The sequence below is a fragment of the Pteropus vampyrus genome, unplaced genomic scaffold, assembly GCF_000151845.1.
Source record: "Pteropus vampyrus isolate Shadow unplaced genomic scaffold, Pvam_2.0 Scaffold10, whole genome shotgun sequence".
NCBI lineage: Eukaryota > Metazoa > Chordata > Mammalia > Chiroptera > Pteropodidae > Pteropus > Pteropus vampyrus.
The window spans coordinates 1,590,921-1,615,893 of NW_011888791.1; the positions used below are offsets into that span (position 1 = coordinate 1,590,921).

Here is a 24,973-nt window from a genome sequence, read left to right on the forward strand (position 1 = left end):
CTGTATCTTGTCTGTTGTTAAACCTATTCAGTGAACTTTATAATTTCAGATATTGTAATTTTTAGTTTGAGAATATCTATTTGGCTCTTTTTTTAGAGTTTCTATTTCTCTGCCAAAATATGTTAATCCATATTTTTCTCAAACTTTTATTTATAAGATTTATTTTGAAATCTTTGCTAGTTCCCACATCTGGGTCATGTGTTGGGTTTGTTTCGCCCATGGGTCACATTTTCATGATTCTTTGGGTCACATTTTCATGATTCTTTGAATACCTTGTAATTTTTATTGTATGTGAATATCACATGTGAAAGCAACAGTGATAATGAAGTTTACAACTGCTTCCTCCTGGAAAAACGCCTGCTAACTCCTCAGACATACCAAAAGTGTTAGTGGCTAGTGTCTTCATTCTGATATGAAATTGAATTGTAACTGGGCTGGGTTACAGCTATAGTTAATTTTGTTTTCCAGTGTTTTGAGGATAGATTCAGTATCCACCCTGCAACAGAGCTTGGGATTTAAGTACAGCTAGATTATAGAGATTTCTTATAGCCGTGCACTTGGCTTTCCACTCTCCAGAAGATCCTACTCTACTTTTCCTATTCTACTCTCGGATTTATGCACACTGCTTCGTGTTCTGTGAAAGCGCCATGGGGAAGAATTTTTAAGTTGTGTTGATTAGCTTTACTTCTGGGGCTCTTGGATTTCAGTCCATAATATCTGTCTATAGGGTTGTTTGCCCCTTTGCACTTGAAAGTGGTCATTTGTCTTTACCTAGAAAGAATTTATCCATCTATGGATTTGAGTTTCTTTAGACTTGTGTTCTTAGTCTCTTATGGGTGTAAAAAAGTGATTTTGCAGTTTTTCTTGTTTTTATAACGGGAGTGACTCTTCTGACCTTCTGTGTTTTGACTGGGAGGAGAACCCTCAGCATGATGTTATTTTATTAGTTGAGTTAAAAATTAGTTAAAAATCATATTAATTCCTTCTTTTGTATAGATTGAAAAGGTGGTTTATATTAATTCTGTAATAGTATTAACACATTTGCTGCATGCCCAAGTGATTTCAGCTTTGCTTCCTTCTCATTTCCAGTGAAGGTGATATAAACTATATGGAGTATGATTAATTTTTTATTATTATAGTATAGGAATGCCTAGTTAAATCTAATTTTCTATCAGTTAATTTTTTTCTGTATTTCAGCTTTTCCTGCTACAAGAGCAGAGTTGAGTGTTGGGAAAGAGACCATATGACCCGCAAAACTTCACATATTTACTATCTGGCCCTTTACAGAAAGTTTGCTGACCCCTGAACAAGACCATAATTTAAATGCCAGTATTGAAAGTTAAGAAACTTGTCCCAAGTCACACAGCCACTTTACTTTAGCTATCTTTTTTTTTTTCAGGACTTGGTGGAGAGCGTTTTAATTTTAGCAGACTGTGGTACCAAATTTCTGTATTACTTATCTTTGTTGACATTTCTGTTGGTTGCTTTCTGTTAGTAGATACCTTAATTTCATCTGTAAAAGTTATCAAATACAGGAAGATTGCTGTATATTAGTGCTTTTTCTTTTCTTCTTCTTCTTCTTCTTCTTCTTCTTTTTTTAAACTCCAGGAGGCTTTTGCTCTAAAATCATTGATGAGACAAACCATTGGTAAACAGCTAATCCTAGCTATAGTTTATGTATTCGTTTGTTTCAATCAGAGTGTGGCTCTTCCTAATCTAAATTTCTTCTCTTAGTTCTTATGAGACTGTCATTGATACTTTAATTTAGATTATCTTGAGATGTGAGTAAAAGTGATAAGTTGGCTCTTTGGAATAAATTTACTACAGCAAGGGGTATATGCCTAGATCTAATGGCTACTGCCAAGTACATTACTTGGTTATGATTTTTTGATGTTCTTTTTACCCTGATAATAGCAGTGGTAGATGCTTGAGGTAGGTACACTTTCCCATTAGTCCTAGTTACAGGAGCCACTTAAATATTTTTAAGTATCTGAAGCAGATGTTGCAAGCTGTTGATCTTGGTATAGGGCTTACAGTTTTTAGAGGTAAATACTTGGAGTATTATAAATTCCATAAATAACGGAAGGTCACACTTGATGGGTGGTTAGCAGTGGCTTAGTTTTAACTTCTGGGAACAAATGATTTGCTTTATCTTTGTAGTGTTTACTACAACAACTTCCTAACTGGTCTCCCTGCTTCTATTCTTCCTTCCTTCCCTTCCTCTTTCTCTAATCCATTCTTTTTCAAGCACTTGGAGTAACCTTTTAAAAATATAAATCAAGTTATATTATTTCCTGTATATCAAAACAAACAAAACACCAGAGGCTTTCTATTACATTTAGAATAAATAAAATTCCAGCTTACAAGATACTACAGAATTCAACTCCTTTGTACCTCCGATGTCATCTTTCACCATTTTCTTCTTTGAATACTTTGCTTCAGCCACACTATCCACTTTTCTGTTCCACAACCATGCCAAGTTTGTTTCTGATTTAGACATTTTTCACTACCTATTCTTCTTAGCCTAGAGCATTTCACCCATATGTTAGCATAGTTTGCTCCTTCATGTCCTATAGTCTTTCACCATATCCTAGAGGGTTCACTGAGTGCTACCGATAACTAAAATAAGCATACCTAAGCCCTCTAGTATAATGATAGACAAGCTACTGCCCACAGGCCATATCCGGCAGGTGGCCTGTTTTTCTACTGTCTGAGAGCTAAAAATGGTTTTTAGGTTTTTAAACATTTAAAAGAGTGAAGCAAAACACAAGAAGCCTGAAAATATGACAGAGACTTTATATAACTTACAAAGCCTAAAATAATTATTATCTGGCCCTTTACAGAATGAGAACTTATAGCTATTCAGATTTGTTCATTTGTTTTTTGGTATCTTTTTGTTCTTAGAATGCTTAATTGTTGAAGAATTTTGGAAGTTGGTTAAGATCTCTGGAATGAAGGAATTGAGCAATAACAGTTAATAAAAGGAACATTAGAATCATTGTTGAAAGGGTAGAACAGCAGGACAGATAAAAAAATGTAGCATGGATAAAGACTAAAGAGTCTGTGGGACTTCTCCCAAGGTAAACAAGAAGAGATGGTCTTTTAAAAGGATCTACTGCTCACATAGCTCTGAAAGCCCCCCAGAATCATTCACACAAAAGATTCAAATCTGCCTTTAAAGTATACTTGAGAATCTATATAGGTAATTAAGGGTATGCACATCTGAAAAGCCACTGAGTACCTGGAAGAGGACATCACGTAAGCATGTGTTCCCTAGACAGCATAGTAGAGTTGAAAGATATTCCCTAGGCCATGCTTATAAATAAGTGCTAATCTTGTTGCACAAGCTTCAGAATGTGGAAAGTGATGGTGAGTCTCAGCATTTTGATGTGTACTTTGTAGTCACTGAGTATTTTGTCAACAAGACCTCCAAAATATGCAGACATTTATAAAACTCATAAGTAGATGAATCCATAGATGAACTCCCCTAGTCCCTGATTCTTATTGAAAATCAAAGGAAGGAGTAAAAATTTATGAATATGTAAGTAAGAAAAAGAAGTCTCTGTTTTGTTTTGCTTTGCTCCTGTATTTACTGTTGGGTGTAATATATGCGTCTACTGCCTATCAGTATCTTTCCCTACTCTCCTGTCTACTTCAACAGCCTAATAAATGGTTTATCACAAATTATATAATTGCTATGAATCTCTTATATTATTGATTCTTTTGAGAGTGGAGATTGTGAGTACAGCCCTTTGTAATAAGAGTTTTACATATTTCTTCAGCAAACATTTTTTTTGTGTTTCTACTAGGTACAAACATTGTATGACAGATATAAAGACAAGGAAATACTCTGCCCTCAACAAGTAGTCTAGTAGGGGAGACCACCAAATACTCATTTAGCAATTAGATATACAATTTTGGAGTTCAGTGGCAAGGCGAAGCTCAAACATTACTACTGCAAAGAAGCCTTCCTTTCGGGCCCAGGGCACCTCCTAGTCTTCCTTTATTATTTACCAGTTCCTATGCTAGAGAAAACCTAATGCTGAGGATCAGAAGACTTGATCTTTGCTCTCTAAAAGCTTATGATTTCATAGAGGAAATATGACATGTACTTTATCAACTGTAATATAAGGCATTTTATGAAAGGCAGATTAGATGGTAGTTAAGAACCCAAATTCTAGGGCTAGACCACTGAGGTCTTGGCTGTGCCATTTACAGATAGTGGCAACCTCCATGTGCTTCAGATTCTCGATTCGTAAAACAGGGATAATAATAGTACACATTTAATTAGGAGTGTTATGAGGATTAAGTGATCTAAACACATAGTAAATGGCATATGAGCATTGCTATTATTGTTAATTATCATCATGTTTCTAATTTGTGCTAAGTGTAACATATTGATTAAGAAATTGGAACCTGGTTTTTAATCTCAGATCATCCACATTCTAGATATATTATCTTGGGAATATCACATAACCTCTCTGGAACTGGTTTCTTCATCTGTAAATGAGGACAGTAGCACACATTTCTTATTAAATGAGGTAACATAAAGCACACAGCAGTGTCTGACTATATATTCTCAATAAAGAGGAGGTATTTTTCTTAAAGCTGTAAATGAAATAAAATGTTATCGAATTTCAGAAAAGTGAAGTACTACTAAGGTGTAGGACATTCTGGAGCTCATAGAAGTCACTAAATCAATGTTCACTTAATTTATTTAGAGAATGGGAGCTGAGAGAGAAAGCTGCTTGCTTGAAGTACAGTTTTCTTAACGTGAGTACTATGGAAAGGTGATTTGATAGCCTTATAGGCAAATGTCATTGAGCTAGTACAAGGAAACCTCAGAATAAATGACCTAGAAAAAATCAGTTATGATTTCCTTTCTAATTACAAGTAGAGTTTTTATATTTTCATTAAGAATTATAAAGAACTGTAGAATTCTTAGCTTTTCTTTCAAACTGCATTGTATCGTAAACTTTAGGGGGTTTCTACAGAGTAGAAAATTTGCAGAGTAAAAAAATATAAACATTTTTATAGACTATTAAAATGAGTAAACATTTTGAAGCTTCTGGAATTTTAATAATTAAATGGATAAAAGCACAGAAGCTTTATAAGTATTCCATCCATATTGCTGTGTTAAGGGAAAAAAAATCTCATTTTAAAAACAAAGGAGATATATTTTGTAGAGGGAGAGATGTTTTGGTAATAGTCTACATGGTGTCCCAGCAGAATGGCAGAAGGTCAGTTTATTTTGAAACTGTTAAAATAATGTAATATTTTTAAAGTTAATCTTTGCAATAATATTTAAACGAGATGATAATTTTTGTACTTACCCCAGGTATTTAGTCATTATAGTAAAGTGTAATTTTGAGATATTCTTAGCTTATACAGTAATAATTGCTATATTACCCTGATAATCAACATTTATTACATGGAGTACCATTTTAACTTCAAATAACCAATCACAGTTATGCCAATTTTTTTTTATTGAGATATATAGTAAAGTGCTTATCCTCCTCCCAGATCAAGATATAAAATGTTTATAAAACTCCTTTTGTGACCCACCATCATACCCGCCCCTCCCCTAAAGGGAACCGTGCTTCCGAAGTTTATATCCATAGATTTATTTTGTCTGTTTGTGAACTTCACATAAATGGGGTAATTTAGTATGTATCTTTTTGTATCTGTCTGTTTTCACTCAACATTATGTCTGTGAGATTCATGTTGTGTGTATCAGCAGTTTGTTTTTTTTTAATGCTGTATTGTATTCCATTCATTAATTTTATTGTTGATGGACATTTTGATTGTTTTCATTTCTTTGGCTATTTTATGAAAGGCATGGAAATGAACATTTTTGTATATACTTTTAGTGGACATAAGCCATTTTGGTAGAAGTTTGATGGTATCGCATTGTGAATTTGGTTTGCATTTCTCTGATGACTAATGATATTGTATTAGTCAACTGTTACCGCTTAACAGACATCCTGAAAATCATTAGTGATATACAACAATAGTATTTATTTGTTGGTCAAGATTTTGTGGGTCAACTGGGACAGCTCTGCTCTGTGTATCTTATCTTCCTACTGGGACTAGTAGGCTAGATGAGGCATGTTCTCATGTTGGTGACACAAGTGCAAGAAGGCATACCTAGCTAGCCATGCATATGTCAAGACCTTGTTTACCTCGTGCCTGCTCACCTTCCACTCTCCAAACTGAGTCATGTGGCTTAGCTCAAATTCAATGGATGAGGAGGTACACTCCAACAGACATGAGGGTAGATAGTGAATATTTTTGAATAATCTACCACAGACGAGTACTTTTTCATATCTTTCTTGGCCATTTAGAAATCTTCTTTTCTTAAGAACCACTCTTCCATATATATTGCTAATCATGCTTACTATATCAGCAACATTAATTTACCTCCTTAGGAAGAGACTTTGATTGCTTGTTCATTTTTAAAGCCGGACATTCAAGTTATTGTTGAAAATTGCTCTTATAGAAAGTCAAATAATGAAAACAGATGAGTAAATCAGTAGGAAAAGGAAAAGAAGCTGTGGATACCTCTGATGAAAAAGATGTCTTTATCCTTTAGTGGGGAAGTCAGACAATAAACAAAAAATAATATAATTCTAGGTAGTACATCAAGTTCTTTGATTAAAAATAAGTTAGGATAAGGAGACTACAGTGGTGAACGAGGATTATTTTAGATAGGGCAGTAAAGAAAACCCTCTCTGAGGAGTTGACATTTGAGCAGAGACCTCAGTGATATGGAAGAAGGTCCAGGCAGAGGGAGCAGGAAGGAAGTGTAAAGGTCCTAAAGCAAGAATAAGCTTAAATACGGATAAAAGTTCAGTGAGGCTGGAGTGGAGTAGAGTGAGGGAAAGATGAAGTTAGGCAACAGAGGTTTCAGTTTTATTTGTGTTATGGAGAGCCATTGAAGGTTGTGAATAGGAGAGTGCCATGATCTGATTTATCTTTAAAAAGGGTGACCCTACCAGTTTTGTATAAAATAGACTGTAGAGGAGCAATGACAGAAGCAAAGCTATCACAGTCTTTCGCTAATTCAGATGAGAGAGTGATAGTGGGTTTGAACTAGGTGGTAGAGATGAGAATGGTAAAAAGTGGTTGGTTAGATTCAGGATATATTTTAAAGGCAGACCAATAGTACTGATGAATTGAATATAAGAGGAACTTCCTTACAGAACTCTTTACAGGGAAAGGGGTGGGAAAATTTTATAGTAATGCATTAGTCAAGGTAAACTACCTGCTGTAATAAAACAACCCCCAAATATCAGTGGCTCTGTAAAGTAAAATTTTATTTATGTCACAGTCCATTGTAGATGAATGGTGGTGGGGTAATGGTGGTCACTGTTCTCCATGTGGTCATTTGGGCCCCAGGGTCCTTCTGTGCAGTGGTTCTGTATCCCTTAGGACCTTAGAGCTTTTCCCTGGAACTTCTCAATTGTTCCAGCAGACATGGAAAGGCAGATCCTTTTTTAGGGACTTTTATTGGCTGAGCCTGAGGAGGTGTTCATCACCCTTGCCCTCATACCATGGGCTTAGGTCACATGGTCACATGTAACTAACTGCAAGGAGGGTTGGGAAATATGCCCAGGAAGAAGAAGAAATGGGTTTATAAGAGTATTTGGGGATTTTAGAAAAAAAAATCATTGTGAAATACATATAAAAATATAAATATTTATATATCTAAAGTTGCATATATGTTTATATATGTGATTATACATTATGGTAATAGCTATTTGTAGAACATTTGAATTGTAAGTACTAAAAAAATGAAGAAACATGAATATTAGCTCTTGAATATCACTTTTCCCAGTTTTTTTTCAAAAATAAGTTCAAAATATTTGATACCTCTCCCCCATGGAATTTACAGCTGTACACAAATCACTGTTATTTTCCACAAATGGACCCTGCCTTCATAGTAGAATGTTCTCCTTTTAATATGTACTGGGGAGGCCTTTGCTTTGGGTGAGTTTTTCTATATGAAGCTAGGCTTTTATTTTTTAGACATACATTTGCCTCATTCTGTCCTTCTACTCCTCCTGTTACTGAATGATGATGTCTGATTCTGCTTACTAGCATTCATCAGTAGATCCCTGTGATAAAGCAAGTAGAAAGAGAAAGCATACTTCTTTTTTTCTTCTTGGAAAATCACCTTAAGAACGTGATAAAAAAGTAAAAGCAACAATATATATTTTAAGAAAATTAAATTTTATTAGCACACAGATGAAAAACACTGCATTAAAAATCTTTAGTTGTTTCATCTTTTTAACTGAACTTCTAATTTAAAGGAAACTACATTCTAACTCTGCTTTCTTTCTTCACCACAGTTTTCCTCTATAATTAGTCTCTTCTAACTCAGTCCAGTGAATAACATCATAAACTGGCCTATTCTGAACCACACCCTACTGACCACAGCAACTGTCCACAACATTGGTTCCCTCTGTTAGGTTATACTTTTGAAATAACGACTTTGAGATAGAGAATAAAAAGAATATTAATTTTCTTTATAAAAGATACAGCAATGTCTGATTGCTATATAAGTGCCAGTAATGTGCTAATTCTTTATATGCATAATTTTATTCTCAGTCATTTATCTCCACATTATTATTGAATAATCTCTTCTCTACTGATTTGAAATGCCATCTTTATCATAAATGTCATAGATTTTTTTGCTTTCTAAGCTTTAATTTTCTGATTCGAAAGTTTCCCTGTCTCAGAGAATTGCTATTTAACTCAAATGAGGTGTAATGCATTTCAAACTTATTTTTGGTAAAAACTATAAAAGGAAATTTTGAAGATTTCCCAGAAGCCTAATATGTTTGCCCATTTTTACATATCTATAGCTTTATATACAATTTTATATTTTATGTTTTTCATTTGACATATTGTATATCCCTTACCATATTTCTGCATGGCTGGCAGTATAAGTATCCTTCACTACTCAACTCTATTTAATTCTTCAGTCTGGATAGTGAATTTGGATGTCAAGGGGATACTGCCTTATTTGAATCTATTTGGTTTCCCACGTTTGGATAGCAAACAGAATGATAGTGAAGGAAGTATCCAAAAATTTATTCAAATACATTTGGCTCCTGAATTTAGAGACATTTAGATATCAGGAATTTAGATAACAAAGGATATCTATATTCTCAATTGCACTGAAATGCTGCCTATTGTAGTTGGTTCTTTTGATTGCAGAGAACAGAGAGCCAACTCAAAGTGGCTCGGGCATAGAAGGGAATTGATTGGCAGACTTAAGAAGTTCAGTGGTTGAGTTTATTTGAGGCACAGCTAGATTCAGTGGCCCAAACAGTGTTGTTTTGCTTTCTCTGTTCATTCTCTTTTATGGCAGAGAGGCTTCTTTTAGGCATTCAGGGAAGATGGCTGCCAATAACTTTACATTTACAATAGTCTTCATCCCAATCCCATCCATGGTGGATATGTTCTAAGACCCCCAGTAGATGCCTGAAACCATAGATAGTACCAAAACCTATATATGCTGTTTTTCCCCATACATACATACCTGTGATAAAGTTTATAAATTAGACACAGTAAGACATTAACAATAACTAATAATAAAGTAGGAGAATTATAAAAATACTGTAATAAAGTTATTTGAATGTGGTCTCTCAAAATATCTTACTGTACTTATCCTTCTTGTGTTGATTTGAGATGATACAATGCCTATGTAATGAGATGAAGTGAGGTGAATGATACAGGCATTGTGATGTAGTGTTAGGCTGCTATTGACAGGTTAGAAGGAGGATAATTTGCTTCTGGTGATCCCGGGTAATCAAGCCATGAGAAGCTACTAAGTAACTAATAGTTGAGTAGCTTATATAGCATGGATACACTGGACAAAGGGATGATTCACGACCTGGGCCAGATGAAGTGGGATAGTATAAAATTTTATCACATTACTCAGAATGGCGCACAATTTAAAACTTCCGATTGTTTATATCTGGAATTTTTCATTTCATATTTTTGGACAATGGTTGACTGCGGTCACTGAAACTGAGGAAACCGAAACTGTGGATAAGTGGGGAGTGGGAGTAGGGACTAATGTACATCTTTCTAGATTAGCAGCCCTAGTAGAAAAAAAAAATTCTTTCCTAATATTTGCTACAAAGTTCCAGTAAAGTAAGCAGCCACTATCACTAGGAGGAATGGAATAAACTGATTTCCTAGGCCTGGGTCACAGTACCACCCTTCTGCCCTACCTGGGAAATGAGTTTGGTCCATTTAAACTGTGTCAGAAGACAAGGGAGGAGAAATAGTTCTTCAAAGGAATGAAGGTATAGAATTACCTACTGTAAAGACTAAATTTGATAGCTCTCCATGTACCTATACCATAATGTCATACAATAACCTATTTCTTTCATCACCTTTTCTTTAGTTGAAATATTATAAAATGTTTTTCTTTCAGCACCCAGTTTGACTCTTGCATTGACTTACTATAGGTAAAAGGGAACTCCCATATCTTATCTACTGAGAAAGGTCATCTAACATGCCCTCTTGTCACATCTTACCTGAAAAGCTCTTTCGCAACCCATCTTTTTATTTTTTTATTCTTTTGGAAAACGAAATAGTGTCTTTTTTTCTTTCTGAGAGAGGCACCTATCTACTTTTGACCTAAATCTCATTTAGTCTTGCTCGCCAAAGAACTTTGGCTTATCAGTTAGTCCTTTTTTTCCTTAAGTTTTCGATTTCTGCTTCTCTACTTGATTCTATTTATAACCATAAAGATGTGCATCCAAGCCCCTAACTAATAAAGATTTCACTCATACTTCTTTTCTTTATAGCAGATTTGATCAGTACCTACTAGTCTACTTACTTGCCAGTGTATCACTTCCTTCTTAATTTATAGTCTTTTTCTGTTTTTTTGTTTGTTTGTTTTTTTTTTTTTTTTTTTTTTACTTTTCAGGGTCACGAGTGACATCCAGAGACCTTTATCTCAGGCCTAAATCTAGAATTATAGTATGTAAAGGCTAAAAGGGCCTAAGAGATATTTAACTCAACTTTCTTTTCTGTTTTACTTGATGTTATTTTGGATTATACCAGCTTTCTTTTGGTTTGAATTTATATGGTATATCCTCTCTCTTTTTTTTCTTTCAGATTCTGTATCCTCAAATTATAGACGTGTGTCTATTGAAAGAGCATATAGTTGGATTTTAAAATCCAGTCTGATAATCTTTGTCTTTTAACTGGAGCATTTACACAATATAATTACTGGTATATTTAGTTTGCTTTCCATTTGTTCCATCTGTTCTAATCCCCCCTCCTTTCTTGCTTTTTAAAAAATTATTTTTTATCATTCCAGTTTTTTACTCTAATAGTTGAGAAGTTATACTTTTCTATTTTTTAGTGGTTGCCTAGAATAAAGGTCGGCAAACTTTTTCTTTTAAAGCTACATTCTTGGCCTTTTGGACCATATGGTCTCTGTCACAGCTACCCAGTTCTGCCATTGTAGTGCAAAAGCATTGATAGATAGTAGGTAACAGTATGAATTATAGATAAAGGACTAGGTAAAATCATCCAGATAGATGAGCACTGGGTTGAGTCCAAGAACTGGGAGAATATTTTTATTGTTAAGGTGAGGTACAGAAAAGGAGTTCTAAGAGTGACTTGGGAAGAGCGAGCCTATCAGGAAGATTACAAGAAAAATAGTTGTCACGTGAAGTCAGTTTCAAGAATGAGAAGATGGCCACCTCATTTAAATGCTATAGTGTGGTGTGTTAGGATGGGGATTGAGAAGAGCCTTTTGGATTTGGCAACTTTATGATGATTGGTAACATTTTCAAAGAATATTGGCAGTAGCTTGCTATGTGGAAAGAGTGGCAAGGAAGTGGAGAATGGAAATATAGGCCATTGATTCCCAAATGCTATGCTCTGGACCAGCAACAGCAGAATTGCCTAGATTTCCCAACCTCAGGAACATTATTGGGTCTAGAAATGTATATTTTTAAAACATTGCCCAGCTGATCCTGATAAGCGCTCATGGCTTGCTGTCAAGATCTATCTGTGAGTGATATTTTGAGGCAACCTCTTTTTTTCAAAAACAAAGCAATGATTGGTAAAGTAACAAAAAGAAAACCAAATTTACATAAATGGGACTCAAAAAAAGAGAAACATTTTTATGTCTCAGAAAGGGAATAGAATGCAAAGCAGCAAGTAGGGCTATGTCTGGGAACCTGCAGTAAAACAGCTGAGATTTTGGCTTCTTTGAGGTAAATGGGGAAGTGCCATTGCAGTTGGTCTCATTGTTGAGAACCATGGGCCAGGATAGGTAGGGCTCCTCTGCTCCTCTGTTGAAAAAGATATTTCTGAGTTTAGTTCTAGGGCTGCCATATTGTACACCGTTAGAGATCAGACTGTGGTTACACAGTGTGTCTCCTGGAGTAATGCAGGGCACAGCTGGCTTGACTAAGGAGTAGCTTTGCTGTTGACTGGTGCCAGGGGCCACAGTTTACATGAAGCCATATACTTAGAGATTCAAGAGAACACAAACATAACTTTACAATTAGTAACCTGCCAGCTCAGAGTATATCCTCAGTGTTACTTCAGGATAGATCTCCAGATTTGAATAGGCCAACTGTAACAAAAATATTTATGAGATAACTGGGGAAATTGAACACTGACTAGTAATATTAAAAATTGTTAATTTTTAAAGGTGCTATTAATGATATTGTGATTTTGTTTAAAAAAAGTAGTAAGTAGTAGGTTTTCAGGAAATGTATGAAAGACAGAAAAAAAAAATCAAAAAGTGTACCTATGAAGCTAAATTCTCAAATTAAGCCATCTAATACTGAGAAAGATAGAAAATAAAATCAGCAATCAGAAGAGCAGTTCATCTTAGATGACATTAAAATATTAGTTTGAAAAATATATTTAGGATTTTCAAGGAGATAAATGAGCAATTAAATTGAAACAATTATGAAATTTAAATAGGGAGAAAAAAGATCAGGTAGATATGAAAATGGCAGACTTAGAAGTCAAAAAAATCCTTGAAAATATTTCTGTTCTATAGCAGGTCTCTCTCATTTCTTGGTTAATTAAGATAGTTTAATTTCTCTCATCTTAACCGTTTTTAATATCACAAAATTTTTGCTCCATTGATGACGTTTTTTCTTGTTTTTTGGTTTATCCATAAGTGCTTTTCAGTTCAGGGTGATTAGATTTGTGTGATTATTCTGTCCATCTATTCGGGCTTCAGAGAGGCTCCTCAGATATAAAGAAAGTACCTGATAATAATCTTGGGTACCTTAGAAACATTTGAGATAATAGAAGACAAAATTTTTTAGAAAGTGTCCACATTTGGACAATAAAATGTAATATGTGGTCTCAATGAGATCATTTTCAAGACTGTTTCTCCTGAGTACCCTTCTAGTTGCTAGGTGAGATGCTGCCCAATTCATGAGTCACTTAATAAAGCCAGTCAGATCTTAAAAAAAAAAAGACTTCCTGTACTAAGATTTAGGATTTTGTGTTCCTAAAGATATAATCAACATGACAATTAAACATTTATTTCTTGAGCATCAAAAAGCAATAATTGTGTAATATGACTTCTAAATGTTGAACATCTTTTATGTTACAGATCTTTTGCCATGAAAATGTTTTGCACAGTCTTGAACATGTACTATCCATGCTGATGGGACAGGATCCAATATGAATATAAATGATGGAGGAAGACGACGCTTTGAAGATAATGAACATACATTACATATATATCCTGGGACAATTTCAGAAGGGACAATCTACTGTCCAGTTCTTGCCAGAAAAAACTCCACAGCTGCTGAGGTGATTGACTCTCTTATAAATAGACTTCATCTTGACAAAACAAAATGTTATGTTCTAGCAGAGGTAAAGGAATTTGGTGGAGAAGAATGGATACTCAATCCAACAGACTGTCCGGTTCAACGAATGATGTTGTGGCCCCGAATGGCTCTGGAAAATCGCCTGAGTGGAGAGGACTACCGCTTTCTTCTGAGGGAAAAAAACCTTGATGGATCAATCCATTATGGTAGTCTTCAGTCATGGCTACGGGTAACAGAAGAACGTCGCAGGATGATGGAACGAGGTTTTCTTCCACAGCCTCAGCAGAAAGATGTTGATGATTTATGTAGCTTACCTGATTTGAATGAGAAAACTCTCTTAGAAAATCTACGACATCGCTTTAAGCATGAGAAAATTTACACGTATGTTGGCAGTATTCTAATAGTTATTAACCCATTCAAGTTTCTTCCTATTTATAACCCCAAATATGTCAAAATGTATGATAACCACCAATTGGGAAAACTTGAACCCCACATTTATGCTGTGGCTGATGTAGCTTATCATGCCATGCTTCAGCGCAAAAAGAATCAGTGCATTGTGATTTCAGGAGAGAGTGGTTCTGGCAAGACTCAAAGCACAAACTTTCTTATTCACCACCTTACTGCTCTCAGTCAGAAAGGATTTGCCAGTGGAGTGGAACAGATTATTCTTGGAGCTGGACCAGTCCTTGAGGTGTGTAGAAATACTCTTCTTACTCTTAAACATGTCTTTAGAAAATTAAAAATAAAAGTCTGTTAGATGCGAGAAAATAAAATGAAGCTAAATTGAAGTATAGATATCATTTTTTGTTACCAGGAAAACCTGGAAGATGGGAAAGCAAAAAAACAGTGTGGAAGGTTGAAGAGTGTGACAGTGGCAATATTTTTTTCTAACGATGTCTTTGAGTCATAGCGATGCAAAAGAAAGAGATGATTGGAGTCATACATATCTCCCTGTAAAGGGAGATAGCAGGGGCAGGACTCCTATCTGTTATAGGGTTGTTGGAGTAGATGATTGGGGAAATATTTTTGTCAGTATATTTGTATCTTTGAAACCTTAACATCAGTGCTTAGTGTTGAAATTCTGAGTTCACTTTTGCAAATGTAGAGAATATGGGAAAAATTTTTTTAATGTTTTAGAAGTAGTACTATAAAAGGTAGAAAGGAAAGAAAATATACTATTTTTGTTTTAGAGCTAATGGAAAAGGTAATGTTACTTAGTTGGTTTTTAAAGATTTTGTGAGGTATAATTGAGATACAGCGAACTGCACATATTTGAAGTATACAATTTGATAAATTTTAACATATGTATATGTCCATTAAACCACCACCACAGTCAAGATACTGAACATATCCATTATTCCTAAAGTTTCCTCATATCTCTTGGTAATCCTTCTTTAACATCCTTTCCAGTCTGCTCATGTACAAGAAACTACTTAATGTGCTTTCTGTCACTATGGATTAGGTTGTATTTTATACAATTTTATATAAATGGAATTATATAGTATGTCCTCTTTAAGTTTGACTTTTCTTACTCGGTATAATTATTCTGAGATTCGTCCATGTAGTTGTATGTCTCAGTAATTCATTCCTTTGATAAGATAGTATTCCATTGTATGGATATACCACACTTTGTTTACCTATTTACCTGTGTTGATAGACATTTAGGTTGTTTCCAGTTTTATACATAAAGCTTTATACAGGTTCTTTGTGTGGACATACACTTTCTTTTTTCTTGGGTAAATTTCTAGGAGTAGAATAACTGGGTCATATGATAGGTATATATTTAACTTTTTGAGAAACTGCCAAACTTTCCCAAAGTGATTGTGGTACCATTTTGTAAGTCCCACCAAGCAATGTGTGACAGTTATTCCATATCCTTGTTAACCCTTGATATAGTCATTCTACATATGCTACATTTTCTTTATCTATTCATCTCTCGATGCACACTTAGACTGTTTCCATTTCTTGGCTACTGAATAATGCTACAATGAACATGGGAGTGCAGATATCTCTTCCAAATAATAATTTCATTTCCTTCAGATATAAAGGAAATCTCTTTATGTACCTGTTGGCCATCTATAGGTCTTCTATGAAAAAATATCTATTCAGTACCTCTGTCCATTTTTAATGGGGTTGTTTATTTTTTCTTATTGAGTTGTATAGGTTCTTAATATATTTTGGATATTAACCCCTTATCAGATACATGATTTGCAAGTATTTCCTTCCATTTGGTAAGTTGTATTTTCATTTTGTTGATGGGTTCCCTTGCTCTGTAGAAGCTTTTTGGTTTGGTGTAGTCTTACTTATTTATTTTTGCTTTTGGTGTCAAATACTCCCCACCTACCCCCGCAAAAAAAATTGTCTTCAAGACCACTGTTTTACCCCTATGTTTTCTTCTAGGGGTTTTATGGTTTCAGGTCTTACATTCAAGTGTTTGATTCATTTCGAGTTGATTTTTGTGCTTGCTTTAGTTAGGGATTTAGTTTCAGTCTTGCATGTGGCTGTTCAGTTTTCTCAGCACAGTTTATTGAAGAGGTCGTCCTTTCCTTATTGTATATTCTTGGCTCTTTTGCCATTAATTAATTGACCATATATGCATGTGTTTATTTCTCAGTTCTGTATTTTTTTCCACTGATCTATATGTCTGTTTCAATGCCAATACCATACTGTTTTGACTATTGTAGCTTTATAATATAGTTTGGAATCAGGAAATGTGATGCCTTCAGTTTTGTTCTTCTTTCTCAGGATTGCTTTGTCTGTTCAGGGTCTTTTGTGACTGCAAATTTTAGGATTTTTTTTTTTTATTTCTTTGAAAAATGCCATTGGAATTTTGATAGGAATTGCAGTGAATCTGTAGATTTCTTTGAGTAGTATGGACATTTAACGATGTTAATTCATCCAATCCAGGAGCATGGAATACCTTTCCATTTATTTATGTCTTCTTAATTTCTTTCATTAATATCTTATAGTTTTTATTGTATAGATTTTTCACCTCCTTGGTGAAATTTCCCCAGATTTAATCCTCTCTTAATAGTACCTTTTGAAGAGCAGAATTTTAAATTTAGTAAAGTACAATTTAGCCATTTTTTTCTATGTATTGTGCTTTTGGTGTTGTAGTGAAGACTACTTTGCCTAACCACATGGTTGCAAAGATTTTCTCATACCCTTTTTTTTCCCATTTGTTTTATACTTTCAAGTTTTGCAGTTAGATCTGTAGTTTACTTTGAGCTCATTTTTGTATATAGTGCAAGGTATAGATTCAGTGTTTACCTATGAATATCCATTTGTTTTAAGTGTTTCATCTTACTGCCTTTGTGTCTTTGTCAAAAAATCATTTGTCTATGTATATGTGGGTTTATTTTTGGATTCCATCTTTTGTCCCATTGATCTATTTGTCTTTATGTCAGTGCTACACTGTTTTCATTAGATAGCTTTATAATTCTTGAAATTAGGTAGTATTAATCCTCTAGTTTTGTTCTTCATTTGCAGAATTGTTTGGATATTCTAGGTTCTTTAATTTCCGCATATATTTAGAACTAAATTGTCAATTTCCTCATAAAAGCCTTTTTGGAATTTGGTTAGGATAGCATTGCATCTGTAGTTCAGTTTGGGGAGAACTGACATGCTAACAATATTAAGTCATCTTACTAATGAACAAGTATATTTTTTCATTTATTAAGAACTTTATAATTTCTTTCAGCAGTCTTGTTTTCAGTGTACATGCCTTTTACATCTTTGGTAAAATATATATCAATTTTTCATAAATGCTATTTAAAAATTTTCTATTGTTAGTTCCTAGCATATAGAAATATAGTTGATATTGCTATTTTGATCTTGTATTCTGCAGCCTGGCTAGATGCAGATATTAGTTCTGATATATTATTGTAGTTTCCATTGATACTTTGTTTTTCAAGGAAATTACTTAATCTGAGTTGTCATATTCATTGGCAACATGTTTTATATAACATTTCTTTATTATACAAAGCACCAGCTTTTGATTTCATAGATATTTTTTGTTTTGCGGTTTTATATTTCACTAATTTCAGCTTTTCTCTTTATTATTTTTTGCTTTATATTTAATGTAATTTAATTATGTTACATTTATTCTTTTAATTTCTTAGCATGGTGTCTGAGGTCATTGATTTGAGACCTTCCTTCTTTTTCAGTAAAGTCATTTAGTGGTATAAAATCTGCCTTTTAGTGCCATCCAACAAATTCTGATATATACTGTGTTTTCATTTTCATTTCGTTCAAAATATTTGCTAATTTCCCTTTTGATTTTTTTCGAATCATGGGTTACTTAGATTTGTGGTATTTACAAATATCTAGATACCGTCCGTTACTTATTTGTAATTTAATTGTCTTGTGGTTAGATTCCATAGTATAACTGGAATCCTTTTAAATTTATTGAATATAATCTTTTTTGGTAAATATTCTTTTTGCACAATTTGTACTCTGCTGTTACTGGGATGAATGTTTTATTGTATCAGTGTTGTGAATTTGGTTATAGTGTTGTTGAAGTCTTAACACATCCTTGCTGATTTTCTATTTATTCTATCAATTATTGAGAGAGAGGTCTTGATACCTCCAGCTATACTTGTAGATTTTTCCATTACTCCTCTAAGTTCTGTCAGGTTTTGCATCTTGTATGTGAAACTCTCCTGTTGGTACATAAACATTTATAATTAAAGGTGCTTGTTTTTGATTGTCTTTTTTATCATTATGAAATAATTCTCTTTTTCTTGGTAACATTCTTTACTCCGAAGTCTACACTGATATTAATGTAGCCACTCTAGCTTTCTTTTGACTAGTATTAGCAAGATATCTTTTTATTCTTTGTCTTTTAGCTTATATTTATATTTAAAGAACTATATTTGTAGACAGCTTATGGTTGGTTCTTGCTTTTTTATGTAATGTGACCATCTCTGGCTTTTATTTGGGCTGTTTATACCATTTATATTTAATGAGATTCCTAATACGTTTAAATATGAGTCTATCTTCTTGTATTTTTTCCTAATCCCATATGTTATGCAACCTCCACCTCTTTTAGTTTCAAAACATTTTAATGTTTTCATTCCAAAAGCAAATCCGATAACCAGTAATCAGTCACTTCCCGTTCTGCCCTCCCCCCAGCCACCGGTAACTACCAATCTGCTTTCTGTCTCTATGGAATTACCTACTCCAGATATTTCATATAAGTGTATTCTTTTGTGTCTGACTTCTTTCACTTACCATAGTGTTTTAAAAGGCCATTCATGTTGTAGGATGTGTCAATACTTAATATCTCTTTATTCCTTAATCATATTTCATTGTACAGACATACCGCTTTTTGTTTATCCATTCATACGTTGGTTGGATATTTGGATTATTTTTATTTTTTGGCTATGTGAATAATGTTACAACCATTCATGCGTAAGATTTTGTGGGAATGTATGTTTTCAGGTCTCTTGGGTATATACTTAAGAGTGGAATTGTTGCGTCATGTCATAGCTGTGTTTAATTGATTGAGGAACTGTCAAACTGTTTTTTTAAGTGCCTGCACCATTTTACATTCCTACTAGTAATGTATGAGAGTTCCATATTCTCCCAATTCTCTTCGGCATATGTTAGTGATTATAATCATCTTAGTGTGTGTGAAGTGGTATCTCATTGTGATTTTGATTTGCATTTCCCTAATGACTAATGATGTCGAACATGTTTTCCACGTGCTTGTGGCCATTTGTATATCGTCTGTGGAGAAATGTTTATTCAGATTCTCTGCCCACTTTAGAATTGGAGTCTTTGTCTATTCACTACTGAGTCATAAGAATTCCTTATATATTCTGGATGTGGATCAGATATATGATTTGCAAATATTTTCTCCCATTCTTTATGTATTTATCCAGTTGTGGATCAGGTATGTGATTTGCAAATATTTTCTTCTGTTTTGTGAATTGTCTTTTCATTTTCTTGATTATGTCCTTTGATGCACAAAATATTTCATTTCGATGAAGTAGAATTTACTTTTTCTTTCGTAGCTTGTACTTTTGGTGGTGTTTTAAGAAACTGTTGCTAAATCCAAGGTTATGAAGATTTATATCTATGGTTTCTCCTCAAAGTTTTATACTTTTAGCTGACATTTAGGTCTTCAATTCATTTTGAATTAATTTTTTTATATGGTATGGGGTACGAGTCCAGTTTCATTTGTGTGTGGATATCCATGTGTGTTGAAAAGACTGTCCCTACTGAATTGTTTTGGCATCCTTGTTGAAAATCAGTTGACCACTAATGCAAGGTTTTATTTCAGTTCTAACCCATTGATCTGTGTGTTGATGCTAGTACTACATTGTCTTGATTACTATAGGTTTAGTAATTTTTGAAATCGGGAAGTATGAATTCTCCAAATTTCTTCTTCCTCAAGATTGTTTGAGCATTTTGAGGCTCTTGACTTTTCATGTTGATTTTAGGATTGGCCTGTCAATTTCTTCAAAAATGATACCTTAGATTTTAATAAGGATTATGCTGAATCTGTAGATCTCCGCAATATTTAGTTTTCTAAACTATGAACACTGGATGTCTTTCCGTTTGTGTAGATATTCTTTAATTTCTTTTAACAATATTTGAAATTTTGTAGTGTACAAGTCTTGCACCTACCTCTTTTGTTAAATTATTCCTAAGTATTTTACTTTTTTTGATACTACCATATATGGAATGGTTTCTCTTAATGTTGTTTTTTGGTTGTTATTGCTAGTATAGAGGATATAATTGATTTTTTAAAAATATTGCACTTGTATCCTGCAGCTTTGTTGAATTCGTTTATTCAATCTAATAGTTTTTTTTTGGTTCCTTCACATTTTCTATGTATAAGGTCATGTCATCTATGAATTTGGATAATTTTATTTCTTCCTTTTATCTGGATTCTTTTTTTTTTTTTCATTTTGTTTCCTGATTGCCTTATTCTCAGTGCTTCGAATGTGAATTCCATTGTCCTCTATCCTTAATCATTTCCGTTGAGCAATTAGGTGTAATGTTATTGATGATCCTTTGTATGACATGCATTGCTTTTTTCTTGCTGTTTATAAAATTAATTTTTTTTTTTTGCAGTTTGATCATGATTTGTCCAAGTATAGATCTTTTTTAGTTCATTGTATTTGGAGTTTATTGAGCTTCTTGGTTGTATAATGTTTTTCGTGACATTTGGGAAGTTTTTGTCTATTCTTTGTTAAATTATTTTTTCCTTTTTGCTCTATCCTCTCCTTCTGATTTTCCCATTATACATTCCCATATGTTAATAAGTTTCTTGGTGGTTCCACAGGGTTTTGAAGCTTTGTTCATTTCTCTTTATTTTTTTTCCTGTTCCTTAGATTGGATCATCTCGATTGATTATTCTTCAAGTTTACTGATTCTTCTGCTTGCTCATATCTTTATTTGAGTTCCTCAAATGAATTTTTCATTTTATTTAATGTACCTTTGAACACCAGAATTCTTATATTTTTTGTAATTTCTACCTCTTTACTGAAATTCTCCATTGTTAAAGCATCTTTGTCATAATGCTCTTTAGTTCTTGGAAAATATTTAAAATAGCTGATAAAAAAATCTTTGCCAAGAAAGTCCAACATCTGGATTTTGTCAAGGACAATTTCTTTTTATTATTTTTAAAAATTTTCTTGTGTTCATACTTTCTTACTTCTTTGCATATCTCATAATTCTTTAGTGAAAACTATGCATTTTTGTTAATATAGTGTGGCAGTTCTGGAAATAAGATGTTTCCTCCTCCCAGGGTTTGTGGTGGTGGTTTTGTTATTGCCCTTTGGTTGTTCCATGACTTCTTTGAAATAATTCTGCAACGTCTGTATTCCGTTTTTGAGTGAAGCCATCAAATTCTTTACATAGCCCAGTGGTTAGATGATTAGACAGGGATTTCTTTAAATTTCCTGAAGAAATAAGGTTCCTAGCCTTTTTTTACAAGGTTCTGTGTCCTTGTGGGATAACCCTCAACAATCAACCAGGAAGTTGTCAACTCTTCCTTACCTTTACTTCCTGTTTACATAGAGCCTGAATGTTAACCAGAGGTCTCAACTCTTTGTGAGTGTGCTCACATTCCTGGGTATGTGCACAGTCCTGTACATAAACCAGTACCTTCTACATTTCCAGGAATATTTAATATTTTAGATCTTTTCAAAGCCCTTTTGTACATGTTATGAACCAGCTTTTCCTTTTAAGTTGTTACTTTGTTTTTTGCCTAATCTTTTTATCACCATTTTAGGCAGTTGCAGTGTTTAAACAGTTACCTGTGATTGTTTTTCACAAACAAACATGAGGGAAAAGGGCTATTCTCAGTGGGTGATCTCCAAGTCAGGTGAAATAAAGGTAGCCCTTTGAGTGAGGTTTTCCAAGGAAATGCTATATAGGTCGAATTATGAAAATTGTGTCTGGGACAGGGCTTTGGCTTTAACTCTGGTTTAATCCATCCAGTGACTTCTGGCTGCTTTTGGAAAAACTGTAATTGTAGGGTGTTGGTTTTCTTTTCAGTGTGGAATTAGGAAGAGGGAGATGGTAATCGGGTAAGTTAAAATGTCATTATGCCTATTTTTCTTACCAAGATTCAGCTATTTTCCTTCATTAAATATTCTCCTACAAGCCTTCGGTTAATTTCCAGAGTCATCAAAAAGTTGATTCTGACAGTTTTGCTAGTGTTATTTCTTTCATAGATTTTTACTCTAGCATTTCTCTGCCCTCACTCTCAATGGTCTTTTCAAGAGATTAATAAAAAATATTTTATATATTTACTCATGTGGTTCCCATTTCGACTGTTCCCCTATTCCCTATGTTGATTCATATTTGAATATATCATTTTCCTGCTGCATGAAGGACTTCTTTTAATGTTTCCTTTAGTGTGGATTGCTTTAAGATGAATATTTTCAGATTTTTATATCTGAAATTGTCTTTTTCTGGCCTTATTAATGATTTACTTTTTAAAGTAGATATTAAAATGAAAAGAAATAACCTTACAGAAAAAGTCTATGAATTTTAAATCCTATGTGCATTCGTATAATCATTTATATACAACCTGGATACAGAATACACTACCCCATAAAACTCCCTCATGCTATTCCTTATCTTTATACCCTTGCCCTCACCATGTATTCCCATAATTCATGAGAACTACTTGTCATTTCTTCATTGCTGTTTTTTGTTTTTCAAAATGTCATACAAGTGGAATCCTGCAGTATATAGAGTTTTGAGACTGGCTTCTCCCTTTCAGCAACATGTCCTGTTGAATATATATGTGAGGTCAGCATGGATCCTTTCTTTAAAATTTCAATTTTAATTTTATTGAAGTATCACTTAAAATAAAATGTAGACGTTGAAAATATACCATTCAGTGATTTTTGATAAATGTACCACCATCATACAATCAAGCTATAGAATATTTTCATTACCCCTTGTGCCCCTTTGTAGAAACTTTCCAACCCACCCCCATTCCCAGACAACTTCCGATCTGCTGCTTGTTATCTTGGTTTGTCTTTTCTAGAATTTTGTATTATGTACTCTTGTGCCTGGTTTCTTCCCCTGACAGTGTTTGATACTTGTCCGTACCAGTAGTTCATCTTTATTGTTGGATAATATTTCATTGCATGGTATAGACTTTAGGTAACAATTGAGGCAGACTATGTATTTTTTATTGGTTTTTAAATAGTAGTGTAGCTTTGTTTTAAGTAGTTGTCATAAAGTGTAGTACATTATGTAATGATACTTCATTTCATTTATACTATTCTAAAATTGTAATTATTTTGATGTAATTATTTTTTACCTAGCTCCTTTTTATTTCAGTTTAGAAAGAATTTTTTAAAATACATATATAAATATGTTAAGAAAATTTGCTGGCTCAAGAATGTGAAATTGGAATCTGAATTTTTAATGAGCATTAAGTTACTAAAATTATGTTTTATTTTATAAATAGCGTAAAATATTACCTTCTTGGTTTTATGTCACTTATTAGTTGCTCACTTTTACTTTATCTGAACTATATGAGTCTAAGAGGAGAGTTGCTTTTCTGCTGTCTCTTTTAGCATTGTGTCCCTGAGCTGACCTAAACAGGATTTTCCATTTTTTAAAAATGAAATGATAATTATTTATTTTGACAGGCCTTTGGAAATGCAAAGACAGCTCATAATAACAATTCAAGTCGTTTTGGCAAGTTTATTCAAGTAAATTACCAAGAAACAGGCACTGTACTTGGGTAAGTATCAATAGTAGGCTTTGGAGCATGTTTATATTTTCATTATTGCCCCTATATAAATCATAGATTGTTCATTTGCTCTTAAATGAGAACAGTGACATTGATGTCTGCATTAAATTTTTTTCCTTTCAACTCATTTTTTTTCTTTTGGAAAGTTCAAACCTGAGAAAAGTTTTAAGAATAGTGTAACATTCGTACACCCTTAACTTAGATTTATTAATAATTGTTAATAATTTGCTGCATTTGCTTTACTCTATATTATGCATACATTCATTTTTAAAAATTGTTTTTAAGTAAGTTGGGCATATAACTTGACCCTGTAATTACTGTATTTCCTAAAGTAACCACAACCACACTATCCTACATAATACTATTACTGTACTCAAATTTAATTTTGTTACACTGTTTCTTATTATATAGTCTATGATCAGAGTCTTCTGGTTGTGCCAAGAATATTCTTTATAACTTTTGTTTTTAATTAATAGACTTTATTTTCTTAGCAGTTTTAGGCTTATGACAAAAATAAGTACCTTTTTGCCCTATCCCCCAATTTCTGCTATTAATAACATCTCGAATTAGTGCACTGTTTTGAAATTCTGACTTTATTTTGCTTTATTGAAAGCAAACAGAAGAGTTATGAGTTTATGAATTTAATGTGGATAACACTGTGACAGTGGCCATAACAGTAATAATGGTCTGGATAGTATTCTTTACACTTTTCTATCTTCTCTGAAAAAAAATGTCTACCTTATATTAAGCTTTATTATTTATATCAACCAATTTTATTTTTCTTCTAGTGCTTATGTTGAAAAATATCTACTAGAGAAGTCCAGACTTGTTTATCAAGAGCATAATGAACGGTGTGTATTTCCATTTGTTTAATTAAATCAAGTTGACATTTGTATAATTAATG

General features: G+C 33.5%; 1 protein-coding gene across 1 annotated transcript in view; it reads left to right on the top strand.

Annotated features, from left to right (window-relative positions):
- Positions 1-24,973, top strand: part of MYO9A (myosin IXA) — a 245,311-nt gene that overhangs the window by 23,842 nt on the left and 196,496 nt on the right. Inside the window, exons 2-4 of the mRNA XM_023521568.1 lie at positions 13,619-14,529; positions 23,966-24,060; positions 24,858-24,920. Of these exons, the coding sequence (XP_023377336.1) occupies positions 13,690-14,529; positions 23,966-24,060; positions 24,858-24,920 (998 nt within the window). The 5' untranslated portion in view covers positions 13,619-13,689. The remainder of the gene's footprint in view (positions 1-13,618; positions 14,530-23,965; positions 24,061-24,857; positions 24,921-24,973) is intronic.